This window comes from Chenopodium album, chromosome 22, assembly GCF_948465745.1.
Source record: "Chenopodium album chromosome 22, dcCheAlbu1.1, whole genome shotgun sequence".
NCBI lineage: Eukaryota > Viridiplantae > Streptophyta > Magnoliopsida > Caryophyllales > Amaranthaceae > Chenopodium > Chenopodium album.
This window is the reverse complement of record NC_137855.1, coordinates 10,243,180-10,261,673: the sequence shown is the minus strand read 5'-3', so window position 1 is coordinate 10,261,673 and position 18,494 is coordinate 10,243,180. Positions and strand designations below refer to the sequence as shown.

General features: G+C 34.1%; 2 protein-coding genes across 2 annotated transcripts; one reads left to right on the top strand and one right to left on the bottom strand.

The window, feature by feature from the left end:
• Positions 1-1,518: 1,518 nt before the first annotated feature.
• LOC145605300 (PITH domain-containing protein At3g04780-like) lies at positions 1,519-11,007 on the bottom strand. The gene is made up of 8 exons (XM_081661340.1): positions 10,871-11,007; positions 10,663-10,749; positions 7,988-8,111; positions 5,583-5,631; positions 5,439-5,496; positions 5,304-5,350; positions 4,905-4,982; positions 1,519-1,937 (listed from the first exon to the last, which is right to left on the bottom strand). Exons 1-8 carry the CDS (start codon positions 10,907-10,909, stop codon positions 1,886-1,888), a joined length of 534 nt encoding a protein of 177 aa, XP_081517466.1. The 5' UTR covers positions 10,910-11,007; the 3' UTR covers positions 1,519-1,885.
• A 2,698-nt stretch (positions 11,008-13,705) lies between these two features.
• On the top strand, positions 13,706-18,262 carry LOC145604634 (argininosuccinate lyase, chloroplastic-like). The gene is made up of 7 exons (XM_081660538.1): positions 13,706-14,180; positions 14,616-14,879; positions 15,287-15,403; positions 15,738-15,886; positions 16,852-17,143; positions 17,268-17,432; positions 17,647-18,262. Exons 1-7 carry the CDS (start codon positions 13,815-13,817, stop codon positions 17,914-17,916), a joined length of 1,623 nt encoding a protein of 540 aa, XP_081516664.1. The 5' UTR covers positions 13,706-13,814; the 3' UTR covers positions 17,917-18,262.
• Positions 18,263-18,494: the final 232 nt, after the last annotated feature.

Below are 18,494 nucleotides of genomic sequence, written 5' to 3'. Positions count from 1 at the left end.
AACAAGACCGTAGAGCTAACTTCCTCATATATATATTATTTTATTATATAATCTTGTGAAAATAAATAATTATATAACCTCTAATTTACTTAATAAATGAAAGGAATATATAAATATAATGTTATGTAAAATTAAGAATGTTAATGAGTAAAAGATAAAAATGGTTCCCTAAAAAAATAAAATAAAAAAAATAAAAAATAAAAAAAGAGATAAAAGTTGGTTGAGATGGTAAATGTATCACCTTAGTGTGTAGGAGATAATAGGTTTGAATTGACGTTCAGTCGTTCAAGGGTAGCGTACTCTCATACAAAAAAATATAAATAACCTTTATTAATAACCCCGACCACACGATATGGCTAACCACATATAGATATTTATGGCTTATAATAATAATATTAGTCATCAATTTTCTTCGTCTTGCGAAAAAATGATTACAAAAATATGTTTAACTCAAAAATAGTTTCAATCTACATATAAACATGGAATAAGCAAAAACTAATCTATTAACTATTACTAAAACAGTAATGTTGATGTCATAAATTCTCTAAAGTGTCTTATGTGTCAAATTCTTATTAAAAATTTTCCCTCCAAATTCACGTATGATGTCATCATTTTTTAATTTTTTTTTTTTTTTTTTTTTTTTTTTATAATTATTTTGCTCTTTCATTTTATTTGCTATAAACTAGGACCAAGTAGGCATGAAAATAGAAATTCAAAACTTGATTTTGGCATCAATATTATTGTATACTCCATACTACTTTCAGATATTACCAATAAAACAATATTTAGTAGATATAGATATTGTTTCTTTAATTTAGCTTTCAATCTAAACATATAAGAATGCAATATTAAATATAATTTTTCTAACCATCATTTTAGTGTATTTTTCGAAACATAGTAAATATTATGATGTACCATCAGATAATAACAATTTTGTAAAAAAAAAATAAGGATTATGTAAATGTTGACCATAAAATAAACTTTTTTTTTTAAATTTATAAAAAATCGAGCCAAGTCATGTTAAAATTTATGAACAACAAAAGATATAAAAGAATCATGAATTATTTATTATTTATCACCACCATGCAAAACGCACGGGTACTAAACTAGTTTTAATCTAAAAAAGAAAAATCAGTTGCAAACTTGCAATCAATCAAAATCATTTTAATTAATAATTTTTTCAAGGGTTAAGAATGATTTCAGTTTAATTTAATTAAATGTTTAGAACAAAGACTGATAGAATTGATCGTTCAACTGCCTGGTTGTTAAAGGACCAATATAGAGGTTCAATGCTTGTCTACGCCCAAATATGAACCGTCCCAAACTAAACTAATCTCAGATTCTTCACAATCATTTAATTTGTTTATCTTTGCTTTCTTGCCGATCTGTTTTGTTGACTTGAAATGGTAATACTTCTATTAGTTAGACCAACTTCGGTTTATGCCCAGCTAATTTATAATCTTTCGAAACTATTAGAGTAACTGAGGCCTGATGAGGAAAAATTAACAAACAAGAAAATGACATGAAAACTACGAGTACATAATATCGTCATCCAAGATCCAGTATGGACCAGTTTGTGAGCCCGAACTCCCATAACATCAAACCATTGACCAGTTCCGACACATGTGAATATATGATGTGGGTTACAACCTGTACCTGTCCAGTCTATAGACCAGACCGTAAGGTGAAAAATGGAACATCAAAGAGCTAAGGGCAGCACATCCTGGACACTCTTGCACATAAGATGTCACAGCTTTGGGGTATAAATCGTCATAAATACTTAAATAGCCAATACATGGCTAGTGTAATCCAATATTGAAAAACCGAATAAGACTAGAAAGTTAAAATACTCGGGTCAATTGTTCAATTATATCCCAGCTCCAGATTAATGCTGGTCCTCAATCTTCTTCAAACCCTTCATATCTGTTGTCTCAACCCTGCATTGAACAATCGTTCAGTTTCTACCTCTCAACTGAAGCATTTACAATCAAAACACTTATATCCATGAATCCATCATCATATTTTCATAAGGAAAACAAGAGTATACTGGGGGAAAGGAGGGGGGATGGGGGGTGTGAGGGAGGAACTATGTTCATGAAGATCCAGAGGAACAGAAAACTTGTAAAAGACTCTCAAACTCTGCACTTAGTTTTAAAAATCGGCAGGATGTAGGAATCATTAATTCACATACCACTTTAGGCTCTTAAACCTTAGCTCAAACAGGCATGGGATCAAGAAACTCATGACTAGAAATAGCTCCTATCATGAAGTCATATGGTCAAGGGATGCAGTCAAAATCGATGATTTTAATGAGCTAAGTAGCACCATCCAAATTCTTAGACAATAGTAACAGCCTCAAAAAAAAAAAAACAAAAAAAACAAAAAGTACCATGTGTACTCACAAGAGATGCAGCTAAATCTACACCGTGCTACTTTTTAAGATTAAATAAATAGAACTGACCAACAAAAAAGATCTATGTTTTAAAGCTCAACCCAAGGCCTCAAGTTGTCAATTACTTAATTGAAATTGTCCTCAATTATTATCGGGGAGTTACTTCTAGCACAAGCCTTGTACAGTCCCTGAACTCCCTGGCCTCAAACCTTGTTAGACTTGACATGTCTCCTCAAGTTACAGAAGATACAACTACCTTCTTAACAAATACACCATGGAACAAAATCAAATCAACAGGAAGAAGGCAATACTTTGTGCTACAGGTTAGAGCCTGACAGGTGTACCAAACATGGCATTGCTGAGAGCATGCGAGGACACAGCAGCAATGATGCTAGTTGGTCCAAAAAATGGTAACAGGGGAGGACAATTTTTACTAGTCCACATTTGCTTTCCTAAACTGAAATAATCTTTTCACTTGTCCACATTCACAGCCTATAAATAGTTACTTATGCTCTTTTTTCCTTCTTCTTCCTTTTTTTTTTTTTTTTTTTTTTTTTTTTTTTTTTTTTTTTTGGATGGCCCTAGGAAGCCAGTGACTCTGAAAAATTAACAACAGTAAAAAATTCACATTGATAATAGAGATTGTTTGATGCATGAGGATTCTTGAGATTTTCTTGGTTTAACATAGCATAGTATAAATACAGGGTTGTTACACATCACCACAGAAATATAGATGAACCAAAAGCCCAAAGCATCAATCCAACGATCATGACTCCTGACTAAGGCAGAGTCTCAGAGTCAGGAAGGCCCATTAGGAAAATTTAAGAACTTTACTGATCTAAGGGCCTAGCACATAGGCAAAGGGAGCCTAAAAAGATTATGGGTTCTTAAGCTCCTTATAGATTTCTAAATATTGGTGTATGTTCAGAGCTAGTTATGCCCACCAAAACATAAGATGACATTAGTCTGATACATTAGCAGCTTTATAGCAAGAACAAACTAGATTAAATTTAACAGAATACATCCACAAAACTGTGTGCCATCACAGGCAAGTGTCTTTGGGAACTAAATAGCTTTGTAGTCATCAAAAGAAGCTGACTAATTCAGACAACAAATATTTACATTTAAAAACAAGGAATAAAACATCAGCACAGATGTCTTTCCACAATCCCACAGACTTCTAGCATAGAGACTAATGGAAGGGTATATAGAAACAATGAGAAGCACAAAGAACCATTTCAAACAGTGTTCATGAGCAATGCAAAGTAGTCTTGTTGAAATATAAATGATAAATAATCTCCTTATAAATTTTTCCAGTGAACAGGAATTAGATGTAAAATGCTACGTATACAACATGAGTCAAATGGCTGATACTAGTGGGAAAAGCATAAGAGGCCATCTAGGCCCAATAGCCTGCAGGCACTTCATTTCTTAAGGCAAAACAGTTAAGGGAAGCACTGCCAGGCTCGTGGAAAATGTCAAGCTCTGCCCTATAATTCTAGTTGGACAACAAATGAGGCTCAGCCTGAACCATGTCATCTCCAAGCCTGCAAATGATGACCTATAGAGGTCAAATGTACTCGGGAGGTGAAGCATAGGCAATTTCCACAAACCCATCACTAACCTGTCACTTCAAGTCACTAGTAGAGAGTAAAGACTAAATATTGGTGGCAGTGTGGCACATCAGGTAATTGCCGGGAGAAAGAGGATTCACAAAGAAACTCCTCTAAAAAAGCATTTGGGCCCCCTCAAATCTCCACATGAACTAATTGTCGCTAAAAAAATTATTTTAAATTTTAGTCAGTACTAGCAAACTAAGAATTTTGTAGTCATATCATGTCTAGATACTCATTGTCTGAAACAAAAGCATATAGATTGGCCTTCAGTACAAAAGCATTTGAAATTTTGTGCTATCTTTACAGCACTTGTTCTCTATCAGTATCAGTTCAACTGAATGAGCTCATGGATAGTGAAACCATGACCTAATTTAGCAATTTTATCCCTCTAGAATTAGATCATGATGTGCGCATTATGATACTCCAGGCTACAAGTAGCTTGTCACTTGTGGCTACCCATCTCAAGTAAAGTCATCAAAGGATCATACTACCAACACTTCTCTTTTTCTCATATATAAAAATCTAACATTGATCTACTATTTTAATCTCTTGGAAAAAATGAGGCTTCATGCCTAAACCGAAACACGGTTCATTTCTAACCGGACTCGTTTCTTACTTTCTTGGATAAATAATGAAGATCACCAGGCACCGACCTAAAGTTTTCTAATAACCGCATCACCCACCCACCAAGGTGCTGGTCATTACAGGTCATGCGCATTTTGGGGTCTAAGCGAATTGAACTTTTTGTAAGCCCCCCCACCCCCCACACACACACACGCACGCACACGCACACAAGATTGAAGCAGCAAACAAAATGACAAGGCAGGCAAAAAGGAAATCAATAAATGGTAATAACAAAGAAATAGAAGATTTATTCACACCAATGATGAACTTACGTTGTTCCGTACAAAGCAATCTTCTGAACCTTGGTTACCTCCGATCCAGACTGATTATCTTCAATGAAAATTGTTAAGCTGTCCATACATCCCAATAAAAATAATTAGAAAACATATAATTGTCAAGAACTCAAGATAATGTACTTTCTCCATTTCCAAATTTGTAGCAATTTGATTCTAGCATTTGCCAATTGATAACTTTGATTATTAACTTTCTACATCTATCAGTAAAAATTACAAAAAGTTGATACCAAGAAAAAATAATTTGAGACATATCCAGCATTTAACATAATAACATATTTGTAACTTTGTATGTAAATCATGTGAAACTGTTGCAATTACAAGGAAACAGCAGAAAAATATGAAAAGTCATTACAGACTTTCAGCAATGAAGCATACCTGCGAACATTTTGGAATTTGACATACTTCAAAACTACGGGCTTTCCCTGCAAAGGACAATACATTGTAAACATAACTGCTATTAGGATGGAGTCAAAAATTTAATAAAGTTGATGAGGAGCATTGATCAGTTACCTTTATATTATCAGCTGAAAGCTCAACTGTATCACTAGGCGGATAGTCATTGACATTACTGCCATTAATATTAACCAAAGGTCAGATCCAGAAATACTTAAAAATTCTCAGAGCAAGAGAAAGAATGAGACCATGTAAAGATACCTAAATCCCATATTCTCTTTGTTTGAGTAAAGTTTGACAGTTTTAGGACCTGAAAATGAAAACTCTCTTCAGAAATTGCAGGGAGAAAAATCAAATCAATCAATCAATCAATCAAAGCCTTAATCCCAAAAGTGGGGTCGGCTAACATGAACCAAATTTGATTATTCCGTGTAGTCATCAACATAAATCTTTCTCCTCCATCCCTTACGATCCAAAACTTCATCCTCACGTAAATCCATGCACTTCATATCCTTCCTCACTCCTTCCAACCAAGTCATCTTTGGTCTCCCTCTTCCTCGTTTAATCCCTCCATGGTCCCACTCTTCCACTCTTCGCACCGGTGCACCCTCGGGTCTCCGTCTTACATGTCCAAACCAACGCAGACGATTTTCCCTTAATTTATCTACAATGCCCGCCACACCTACTTTCTTGCGAATAACCTCATTTCTGATTCTATCTCTTAAAGTGTTTCCACACATCCACCTTAACATGCGCATTTCCGTAACCTCCATCTTTTTAATATGCTCTTTCTTAGAAGCCCAACATTCTGTACCATAGAGCAACACTGGTCTTATGGCAGTCCTGTAGAATTTTCCCTTCAACTTTAAGGGAATGCTGCGGTCGCATAGCACTCCCGTGGCCGCTCTCCATTTAAGCCACCCTGACTTAATCCTGTGGGTCACGTCTTGATCAATGTCACCATTCTTCTGCAGGGAGAAAAAAATTTGCAAAATTAAGATGACACATTTAATGTCCACTGCTCCCAAGAAAATGTGAAATAAATAAGTATCAAAAACAATCACAAGCTCAAACTTTTTCCATCATCAAATAAAGAAGAGTTCACAATTAATCAATTTTAATTATGACATGATTTATTTGAGCTGCTACCCCCCAAATGTAGGAAGTGCATAAAATATGTATGCAATGCATTGACCTATGCCTAGTTACTTAGAAAAACTACATCAAGTCCCAAATGAACTATGCCTCCTTTATTTCAATATTCTACCACAATGCACGCTCAATGCTAACCCCTCTAGTCATCCAGCTTAGAGCTTCAATACCCTTTGTATCCATATGACTAAACTTTAAAAAGTTAAAAACAAACAAACTAAAAAAAGAAAAAAAAATCTAAGAAAATCACAAGACATCCCAGGGCAAAAATTTTGCAATATGCAAGCAATCCCCTTAGATATATGTAAAAAGTATCATGAGAATTTTTTAAAAGAACAGAAAAATACCAGAATTTCCAAAAAAAAAAAAAAAAAAAAAAAAAAAAAGGAATGATACTTCGTATAAAACAAACGATACAATAATAGAGATCAATCCTCCACAATTTGAACTCCCAAACATTTACATAATTGAAAAAAGATGCAATTAGTGTTTTGAACCATCGTTTATCATACTCCAAGTCTTGCATAAGAAAACACTTTGGATTGGGTAAACTCATGACTTGATCAATGACATCCTTGACCAGCAAATCCAAAAACTGAATTGCGTATATAACATGGAAACATAGGCCTTATTATCACTTTTATCTGAACAGAGTACCCCTAGTCTGCATCACCAAGAATCTTCACAGTAGCTAGATAAACTACTCTAAGAACTCAATGAAGTATATTCCTTTAAAACCCCAACCCAAATAGCCTCTCTGTAATGGACCATCACAATCAAGAAAATCATTCTAAACCTGATACATTAAAGTTCAGTGATCACCTGATACAGGACCAATCCCCAGTTTGAACTCAATGAATAAGCAGTAAGGTAAAGCACTTCTAACATAATCCTAAGTCCAAACTTCTAACCCACTCCATAGTTTACCCACAAACTGACATGCAACGAAACATCACACAAGCACATCCATAATCCTTACTTCTAAAACAGTGGATATGTCTTTTCTACATAGGAAACTAAGAGAGCAGCAATTACCACACTGATCTTGAAATACAAATCATGAAAACAATCTACTGTCCTGAGAAATTACGTTAAAACCACTGCAATAATACCATTTCCACGAAAGAAAGAAATGGAAATAAATATATCAAGAAAAAAGGAAAGATCAATATAATCAATTATCAGGACATACAAATTGTGCATGTAGTACCACAGATAAGAACTTGCAAGATACATGCTACTCCCTACAGTAGGCCAAGTAGCACTGAGGTGTTGACAAAACTATTACCAAGATTAACAACCAAAATTCACGAAAAAATTCTAAATAGTGATTCAGCATGAATAATCAATAGAAAAGTACCCAGATCACAAACCAGTAATTGACAGCTAACACACTAAATGAGCATATGCTTAAAAAGGTTTTTTTTTTCCCTAACATGTAATTATTTTCTTATTCTATTTTTTGTTCGATCTGTCATTGGAAAATAGGTCAAAGGTGATATTATTAAAGTGACCTTCTTCTTCTGGTCCTTTAATGACAATAGAATGCAGCTTAATGACTTGGGTAAATGGAATGTAGATCAAAAGTTGTTCATCAGCATCACTCTCTAGATTCAAGCCATCATCTTCACGGTAACCCTGGTTCATTGACAGCAGAACAATTAAAAAGGAAATCATAAAATAATTAATCTCAAAGTAACATCAACCAGATTGATAACAAAAACAAAAAGAGAAAAAAAAAAAAAAAGAAAGAAAAAAGAAAAAAAAAATAGCAGTATATTAACTCTTATATCATTCAACTTCCATTATGTAATATTGTTAAAATATTCAGTATTTACTGTTAAACAGATTAGTGCAAATTTCCCTAGTATGTAGTATCCCACCTTTGCCTGTACAACAGATGAGTGCAAATTTAGGGTTTCTCACCTCTTACAATAAATAAGCTGCAACAATTTTAGGCTTTCAAGTTGTAAATGGTAAATTCTTTGAGAATAATGAATTAGGGTTTTCATTTTTGCAGGCTTGCGATGGATGGAACTATATTCACAATACTGACTATGTGTGCAAGTGTCCAACTCAACTATTTTGTGAAACAATTTTGTGATTTTCACCCAAAATGAGATGCCTATATGTCCTACCAATGTCCAAGTATCAATGATCCAACACTTGTACTTAAGGTAAAATGAACACTCCAGGGAAAATCTATTAGATAAGGGAGCCAAGGGATACAAGGCAAGTTTTCCACCTATATATGAGCTATGTTACTTCAATGCAGGTGCCATATACAGAACATATCCAAGGGTCACTCGCTCTTAATTTCAGACACAAGGTTAATATCCTAAACTCCTAAAGCTAGACGTGGATGTCAGCATATAGAAAATCCAAGTTTATCTCCTTGATAAACAATTGTTGTTTATTAAATGGCAAAGTTGTAAATACATACACAATTTTTTTGCATTGTTCATAGTAACACTGCTATTGCCTGTGATATTATGATTTTACCCCTATTTTTAACAAGGAGATAAACTGGGGCTCCCTCGTAGGCATGCGGCACCTATAAAACCTATACTTGATTAGTTTTGCATGTACTTCGTACTTTATAAATAGAATGCAAACATTTCAGCCCTTCAGTCTGAGTTGTTTTCTAGAACTTGTCATATTGAGCACAATCATGAGCATGCATCACATTATTCCATTCCCTTTTGGCATAGGTATCATAATATGTAGTAGTTTGTACAAATTCCAAATACGTTATAACTGACATGTGTAACCTGTAGCAGCAAGAACTTGAGGCAGGTTTGTTATAAAAACTACCAAACTTCTGTCATTCTAAATTTGTAGAGTTTCCTAGATTTGCTTGAAATTTTATGCCCACCCATGAATACAATGTATTTCCTCAGTTTGATGTCAGAAAGGCACCAAAGTATTTGTTACTCGTAGGATCATGAGTAATCTTCAGGTTCGTAGGATGAAATTGTTGAATGTTTGAATTTTCAATTTTTGAGGAAACTAGGAAATTTTATAACAAAACGAGATCCTAGATAATCGATACGATTTATATACTTCGTATTTGAAAATATTGAACGGACTAGTGCTACATCTAATTAAAAATCGTAGATCCACCACTTTGCAGTTTGCACACCATGACTGTTTTGCACTCCCTATTAATGTCTCAAATGTAACCAATTAGAAACCACTCCTACCAGTCGCCAAGACTGAGAACAATTAGTCCTGGAATCAAATCCTCCGTAATTGCATACACATCCCTATCGTAATTGCACCTATTTCCAATTCTTCCGCATGTAAAAATCCTACTCAATTTCCCTACCATAAGCTAAGGATATGGTATTTTATACTTCCTCCGTTTTGTTTTACTTGCAACACTTTCCTAAAAAGGAAATGTCACAATACTTGCAACACACTATAAAAGGAAAGTTACTTTAGTGAAAAACTATACTATTTCCCTTATCAAAAGCACATGGCCCACTAAATTACACTCCTAACAACCACTCATCCCATTTTAAAGTGTATTATATCATGTGAACCCAACATTTCTTAAATACCGTGAAAAAGTGTGTGTTGCATCTAAAAGAAAACGGAGGAAGTAGTTGGTATTTGGATTTCTTGAACGAACTAGCGAAACATCTAATTACAAATCTTAGATCCACCACTTTGCAATCTGTACACCAAGACAACTTTGCGCTTTCTATTAATGTCTCAAACGTAGACAATTAGAAACCACTCTACCCGTCTCTAAGACCGAGAACAATTAGTCCCGCAATCAAATCCCCTCCCCCCCATCAAATCATCGTACACATCCCTATCGTATTTAGCATCTATTTCCAATTCTCCCGCATGTTTAAATTCTTCTCAAATTCCCTACTACAAGCGAAGGACAAATCTAGTAATTCATGCATACTCTTTTATGTTTACGGGAAAATATTTGCAACGAATTGGAATAAATTGATGAAACATTCAATCAGCCCACACAAATAACTAAATTCAAATAAACACAGCTAGCAAAAGCACAGTATTCATGAACTAATCAATCAAAACTTACAAAAAGAAAAACAAAAACCCTAATTTTTAAATTTTTAGTTTCAATCAAAAACACTCATAAATTACTTCAAAGTTGCAAAAAAAATTCAAAATTTTGAAAGAATTGATGAAAAATCACAGAAAAACAAACCTGTTTGAGGGCATTGGCGACCGTGTGAGTGCCACTTTGATTGAGACATTCAATACCTCTCCAATCGATGTGCTCCAATAAATCCACCTTCAAAACAAAAATTAAGATTAAATTCAATTGAAAAAAAAACGATTAATTGCAGAATCAAAGAGGAAAGAGAATAATAGATGAATTGAGGGATGAATAGGAGTTGAAGAAAGAGAGATACTTGGCTTCGCTGAATTGCAGAGGCGGATTCGGCAGCCATGGCGGACAAGACAAGCAGGAGAAGGGAGAAGAGAGAGAGAGAGAGTGTTTGGATCCTTGAGGAGGAAAGAAGAGAATAATAATGCAGTGGAAGTGCAGCTTTCTGTCTTTTATAAGGACTACCAATTTGGCTTAACTATGCTAATTTTATTTTATTTTATTTTTAATATTACGAAGTTGATTTGATTAGAGACTCGCTAGGGCGGATGATGAAAATAATTTTTTTTTTTTTTTTTGGATGTTTAGAGAACCATTAGGGTGGATGATGAGAATCAATTCGAGTTTACTCGCATAAAATTAGTTTTAAACAAAATTAGAAATTATATACTTCCTCCGTTTTTAAGGAAGTTTCACAAATATTGCACCATTTTTATTTTAGGAAAAGAAATTTTTGTGTTCACACTATAAATACCTAACATACCCTTACTTTTTATTTTGTTTATACAATTATATGGGCAACTTGATATTTCTACCTTTCTCTCTCATCATTTTTTCCACTACCAAAAAATTTGTGTCAAACCCTTATGGTGCAATAATAAAAGAACGAAGGAATTATTGATTATTGTAGAGTGTTCTAATTTTTTTTAGCAAATTTTGATGACAGAGAAAATAAAGAGAGATTTTTGATATTAGGAGAGAGAAAGAAGTGACGTGTCTATTTTTCATTTTAATTTTGACTCTAGTTTTTATAGTGCATAGTTACTAGGAGTATGGTTTAGTGGGTGTGTGAATATTAATCTAAGCGTGTCGTTTTGGTGGGGGGGGGGTGGTGTAGCTAGGGAGTAGCTGCTACAGGGTGTAAGTATGAATAATTATAATTTGTGAACATGCAACCCGTGCATTGCACAGGCCAAAAGACTAGTTTTTAATAAGTACAAAGTAAGTCTTCAAAACTAAAGAGTATAAAAATTAAAAAAGCTTTCAGAATATATCAACTCAAAAATATATGTGCAGGACAGCAGATTGGATCTTGGCTTTTTAAATTTGTTAGACTAAAACTCAAAGCCGACATGTAGATTAATGAATCCAAGCTCTCAAGTATGAGTTAGGTTAAGGACCTATTGTCATCCCTGATTGAGATAAAACTAGAACCTGACATTAAATTTCGTATATTCTAAAAAAACAACTCCTTGGATCAAATTAAGAACAATTGTTTGAGTCAAACAAATATCGTGAAAACTGCTACTAACATTAGCGATTTTGTCCAAATTAATGATTAACTATCTGTAATATTATTATATTTATTTATTTATACTCTTCCCATCCTTTAATATTTGTCTCATTGAACTTTAGTTCGATTCTAAAAATTTGCTACATATTACTTTAAGTTGTATGGACCATACATTACTTATTGTCACAACCATTACATTAACCTCACCACTTTCTCTCCCATCAACACTTTCACCTTTAACACTAAGATTCCAAAGTGGGAGGAGGGGCAATTGCGGATTTTACACTGAGGGAGGGAGTTTTTAGGGATTTTGGGGGGGGGGGGGGGTGGGTGGGTGGGTGGGGGGGGGGGTTTGGTGGGTTTAGCCTTTTAGGGGGAAGGGCACTAACAAGGTAGGGAGAGCTGTTGACACGGTGGGGGGGTGGAGGGGGGCTCCGGAATGGGGTTGTGGGTGGTGGTGGGTAGGGTGATTTGTGGGTGGGGGCTAGTTTGGTATTTTTTTTTTTGGACGTTTTTTATACTTATTTTTTAATCAATCAATTATGGGGTGTCATGTGTTATAACGAGTTGGGTGAACGGTTGGGACCATTTTGAGAAAATCTAATCTAATATATATATATATATAAAGGAGAGTTTTTTCCCGAGTTATTAGAGAGCCACGTAGGATCTAATTTTCTTAGCGCGCCATGTAAAATTATAAATCTTAGTAATAGCCAATTAAATAAGAGATTATAAATTTCTTTTAGAATTAAATAATTTGAATGCCACGTAAGCAAAATTGGCGAATAAGATTTTTAAGTTTATTAATTAAATATTAAATATTATCTTTTAATATTAGGAATTAATCTAAATATATAACAAATTTTAGCTCATAAATAAAAATAACAAAATCAAATAAACCGTGCATCGCAAGGACATCATCTAGTATATATATAAAGGGGAGTTTTTTCCCAAGATTTTAGAGCGCCACGTAGGGTTTAATTTTCCTAGAACGCCACGTAGGATTATAAATTTTTGTTGTAGCCAATCAAATAAGAGATTATTCAATTCTTTTATAATTAAATAATTTAAATGCCAAGTAAGCTAAATTGGCGAATGAAATTTTTAAGTTTAAACTAATTAAATATTATATATTATCTTTTGATATTAGGAATTTTATCCAAATATATAACAAATTTTAGTACATTAATACAAGAAAAAAAAATTAAAAAAAAAATCAAACAAACTGTTAAAAATTGTTCGATTATTTTGAGCAAACGGTTAAAAGTTGAGATTATTTTTACCAATTTTAATTTATTTATTTATTTTAAAAAAATAATAATAAAAAACACATAGTCTTATATGTGGCTGGCCACACGATGTGGTCATTCAAAACGAGGGTTAATTCATTAGTGTATTAGGGATTACTCATTCAGTATTTCAAGGGTTATTTCGTTAGTGATATATGGGTTACTTAGGGGTTACTTGATGAGTATTACAAGGATTACCGGGTCAGTATTATTTGGGTTACTTTATTCTTTTACAAGTGGTCACATAATGGGACCAGCCGCACACAAGACACACTGTAAAAAAAAAAAAAAATAACAACAAAACTCTATTCATCAACACATCGTTGCAATTTGTTTCAAAAAAAAAAAAAAAAAAAAAAAACCACATCGTTGCTATAATCGCCGCCTACACTACCGAGTAACCAGAACCCCAGGAATAACGCATCAAATTCTCTCTTCAACTATCAATGGCTGCTGCTTCTTCTTCCTCACTTCTTCACCAAACTTCGTTCTTCTCTTCAATACCCACTTACTCAAACACCGCCCAATCTCACCAAACTCACACTCCAAACCCATTTCTTCAAATTCCCAGAAAACCCAGTTCCCAAAAATCCCTTCCTTTTCTTCGTTGCACTTCTTCTGGAACTACAATGAGTTCCTCTGAAAATGACCTTAAAAACCCAGAAAAAGAGGTCAAATTGTGGGGTGGTAGATTCGAAGAGAGTGTCACTGAAGCTGTTGAGAAGTTTACTGAATCAATTTCCTTCGACAAAGCTCTTTACAAGCATGATATTATGGGTAGCCGCGCTCATGCTACCATGCTTGCTCATCAGGTCTTTATATTCATTTGTTGTTTAGGGTTTATTAATTTTTGTTAAATATTGTATTTTTATTAGTTATTATGAGTTTTTGCATGTAAATTAGCTTTTTATTTGAATAATAGTTCAATATATTGCAAACAGTCAACTATTATGTGATTTATGGTGATTACGCGTGCTTTATATACTGTACCATACAATACACCCGTTGTATACAAGACCTATTAGAACGTTGATATCGTGTTTTGGACTTATGTTCGATTTATTCATGATTCACTGAAGTGATATTGGAATGCCCATTGTACAAAATCCGGGGTATGTTGTCATAATGTTGATGCTTTGCTTAGTTATTTGAGGTTAAGAGTTATTTCAGTAAGTTTTTTGATTGGATTTGTTATTGTGAGTAGAGTAAATGAGAATCTGATTGCTGAGTTATTGATGTATTTATAGGGGTTAATTAGTGTCGAAGATAGAGACAGTATACTCCAAGGGCTTGATGAGATAAAGAGGCGTATTGAGGCGGGTCAATTTGAATGGAGGAGTGATAGGGAAGATGTTCACATGAACATTGAAGCGGCACTTACTGATCTTATTGGGGAGCCTGCGAAGAAGCTTCACACTGCACGAAGTAGGAATGATCAAGTTTCAACTGACTTTCGTTTGTGGTGTCGGGATGCTATTGATGAGATCCTCAAGAAGATAAATAAGCTTCAGGTTATGGCCTTTTCCCCTAATTGTATTGCCTGAGATATATCATATAACTTCAAATAAACAGCTGTGCTTGTATTTTCATTGCAGCTTACCAGGTTCTGTTTGCTGGATATGTTAGCAGAGCTTAGCATGCATTGTTTTTATTACTTGTAGATTTTCCTTGCAGAATTTTAAAATTTCTCTATGACATTGAGGGTCAGAAGCTTGACTCATGGCGCTGCTTTATGTGTTTTTACATTTTATAGATCTACTTCCTCTTCTACATTTATTATTTTGTCACCAAGTTCTTGTTCCATTGCTGCTTGCATATCCGCTCAAAGTCTTTCTATTATTGTGATGCAAATAATGCTTTACATAGAAATCCTCACTAATTTCCGTTTAACTAAAATTTCTTATGATATAACCTGCAGGTTTCACTTGTTACCTTGGCCTTTAAGAATGAAGGCTTGATTGTTCCTGGCTACACACACTTGCAGAGGGCACAACCTGTATTATTGGAACATCTTCTGTTAACATATGTTGAACAGGTATACATTGACTTTTAAATTTATGCTTGTGTGCAGAATTCATGGTTGCTAAAATCTCTGATGTTCATTCTTAATGTTATTTCCTAAGATTTTTAGAGACAAGACATTATGTAGAATTCATGGATGTTCTCTGATGTTATTTCTTAATGTTATGTAGATTTTGTGCAGTTCCTTTCATTTAGTTATTGTATTTCTAATTTTCTATATTATACTAAGTTACTTCCTTCTTCTGTCTGGTAACTGCAACATCAATGGAGTTAATTCATTTTTTGCTTGTGTTCTCTTGTTCTGAACAATATAAATTTTTTAATTTTGCCTTGGTCTTTATCTGTAGCTTGAACGTGATGCTGGTCGACTGACAGATTGCAGAACTAGGTTGAATTTCTGTCCTCTGGGTGCATGTGCATTGGCTGGCACCGGCCTACCAATCGATAGGTTTATGACATCTGATGCTTTAGGATTCACTGCTCCCTTAAGAAACAGGTAATTTTCAGTATTTGATAACAATTAGCAAGTATTCATGAATTGTCAGAGTTGCTCAGCATTCTATTAACTAAACATGTAATCTGCTTTCTAGTCTTAACTCCTGAGGGGTAACTGGGTCAGCATTGTTTTATACCTCTGTTCCGATTTGCCATGTTACTACATCTAGTAAAGCAGATGATGACTTGAGTGACTTTTAATGCGTTATTATAATTAATATGAACATTTGCCAATTACAAATTGTTTAAGTATCCACTCTGCGGGTCACAACCATTTAAATAGATTTTTGCAAATTACAACCCAAAAAGTCACCTTACATATCAAACTACAACCAAAATCCAATTTTTGACCACTTTCACCAGAATTTGACGTCATTATATCATCAATTAATCCAGACTAGTATCGGCTGGGGGTCATTTTTTACATCAGTTGATGATTAATGACGTTAAATTCCGATGAAAGTGACATAAATCAGATTTTGGTTGTATTTTTAAGTATTGGGTGACTTTTTCGGTTGTAATTTGCAAAAATAAACTTAAATGGTTGTAAGCTTGTAACCCTCAAAATGGATACTTTAATGAGTTGTAATTGACAAATTTCCCTTATCAATATAGTATAATGAACAAACTTTTGACTGTTAAAAGTTTTCATTGTTATAGTGTATTTATACTTCAATAGTTCAATTACAGTATATTTATTTTGTTTTGCAATGACTGTGCTAGATTATCCTTGCATGCTGTTAATTTTAAGAACCCTTTTCTTTTCCAAATAATTCACTGTGGGGCTGTTATATACATTATACAATGCTTTTGCCAATGTTTAGCTGCCGGTATACCATAAGCAGTATGAGCGTTTCTTGTATTCTTCTTCCATAAAAATGAATAGGGACTCCATAGATTGTCCTCTAAACCAATTTGGTATATGCGTTTCTGTAATGGCTACTTTCGTTTTCTTATGTGAAACAGCATTGATGCAGTTTCAGATAGAGACTTTGTGTTGGAGTTCCTTTCAGCTAATTCTATCACTGCCATCCATCTCTCCCGGCTTGGTGAAGAGTGGGTGTTATGGGCTTCCGAGGAGTTTGGATTTTTAACTCCTAATGATTCAGTTTCTACTGGAAGTAGTATAATGCCTCAGAAAAAAAACCCAGATCCTATGGAACTTGTTCGTGGGAAATCTGCACGAGTTGTAGGTGACCTGGTAACTCTTCTTGTACTATGCAAGGGACTTCCCCATGCTTATAACCGTGACCTACAGGTACAAGCTGATGATCCTCAATTATCATTCTGAAAGACTTTTTAGAGACTATTTGTCTGGTTTTCTTTTGTTTCTTTCCCATTTGGTCTTCTGACCTGATGGTTCTCATTTGTCATCTAAACAGGAAGATAAGGAGCCTGTCTTCGACAGTGTGAAAACTATCGTAGGAATGTTGGAAGTAAGTTCCGAGTTTGCACAAAATGTTACCTTTAACAGAAACAAAATTCAGCAATCTCTGCCCGCTGGCCATCTTGATGCCACAACACTTGCAGATTATCTTGTAAAGAAGGTGAGAGTGTTCAATTCTCTTAGGAATGATTTATTTTTGGTTAATTTTCTTTCATTACATTATTCTGCTCAAGCGTGTTAGCCTATTTTAACCCATATTATGTCAAATAGCTTGTGTAAAATATCTTTGCTGTTTAAATCGCTGGTCACATTTTCTGCAATTGTTTCCTTGCCCTCACAATTTCTGATCCTTCTCATTCTACATAATCCAATAGGGAGTACCCTTCAGAACTGGTCATGATATTGTGGGAAGATCTGTCGCGTTGTGTGTCTCTAAGAGCTGCCAGCTTCAAGACCTAACCCTTGACGAGCTTAAGAGTATAAGTCCTACATTTAGTGAGGACGTGTATGACTATCTTGGTGTGGAGAATTCTGTCAAGAAATTCTGTTCATATGGTTCAACAGGTTCAGAATGTGTTTCAAGTCAGCTTGATTTTTGGGCAGCACAACTTGAGATAGACAGGAGTGCATACAACAAGCAGTGATTGCTCTGACCTAACATTGTTCAGAAATTTAAATTTTCTCCTTTTTTTAAAAAAAAATTCCTAGGATGCTCAATTGCCCTTTCTAATTTTCAAAAATACATCTTTATTATTTTAAAACTAGAATGTACTTCGTGCAAGATATTTGCGAAGTAAAATGATGATGAAAGCTATTAAGTTGAGAATTTATTTTTAAAAAGATTTCAATTTCTATTTCAAGGGAGAGGGTTGAAAGAGTTGTGTTGAAGAGTAGGAATAATTACTTTATTATTAGTGGATATGTTTCAAAATAAATTATTATTTTTTTGACTGGAAGATACATTAATGATTCAATTATCCCATAATATAATGTTCATATCAGCCAAAAAAATAAATGTTTATTTCCATTTTCATGTTTGAATAAACCAAAATGTAAGGGAAAAAGATTGTTTTTCAGTAAGTATAAATATAATTGAGCTATGTAAATTGAATAAAACTTCTAAAGAAAATTTATTAAACATAAGTATCATAAGCTCCGGAATGCTATACGTAGTTACATACCATTATACCAATATACCATATTTTTTTTTTGTGTGGAAAAA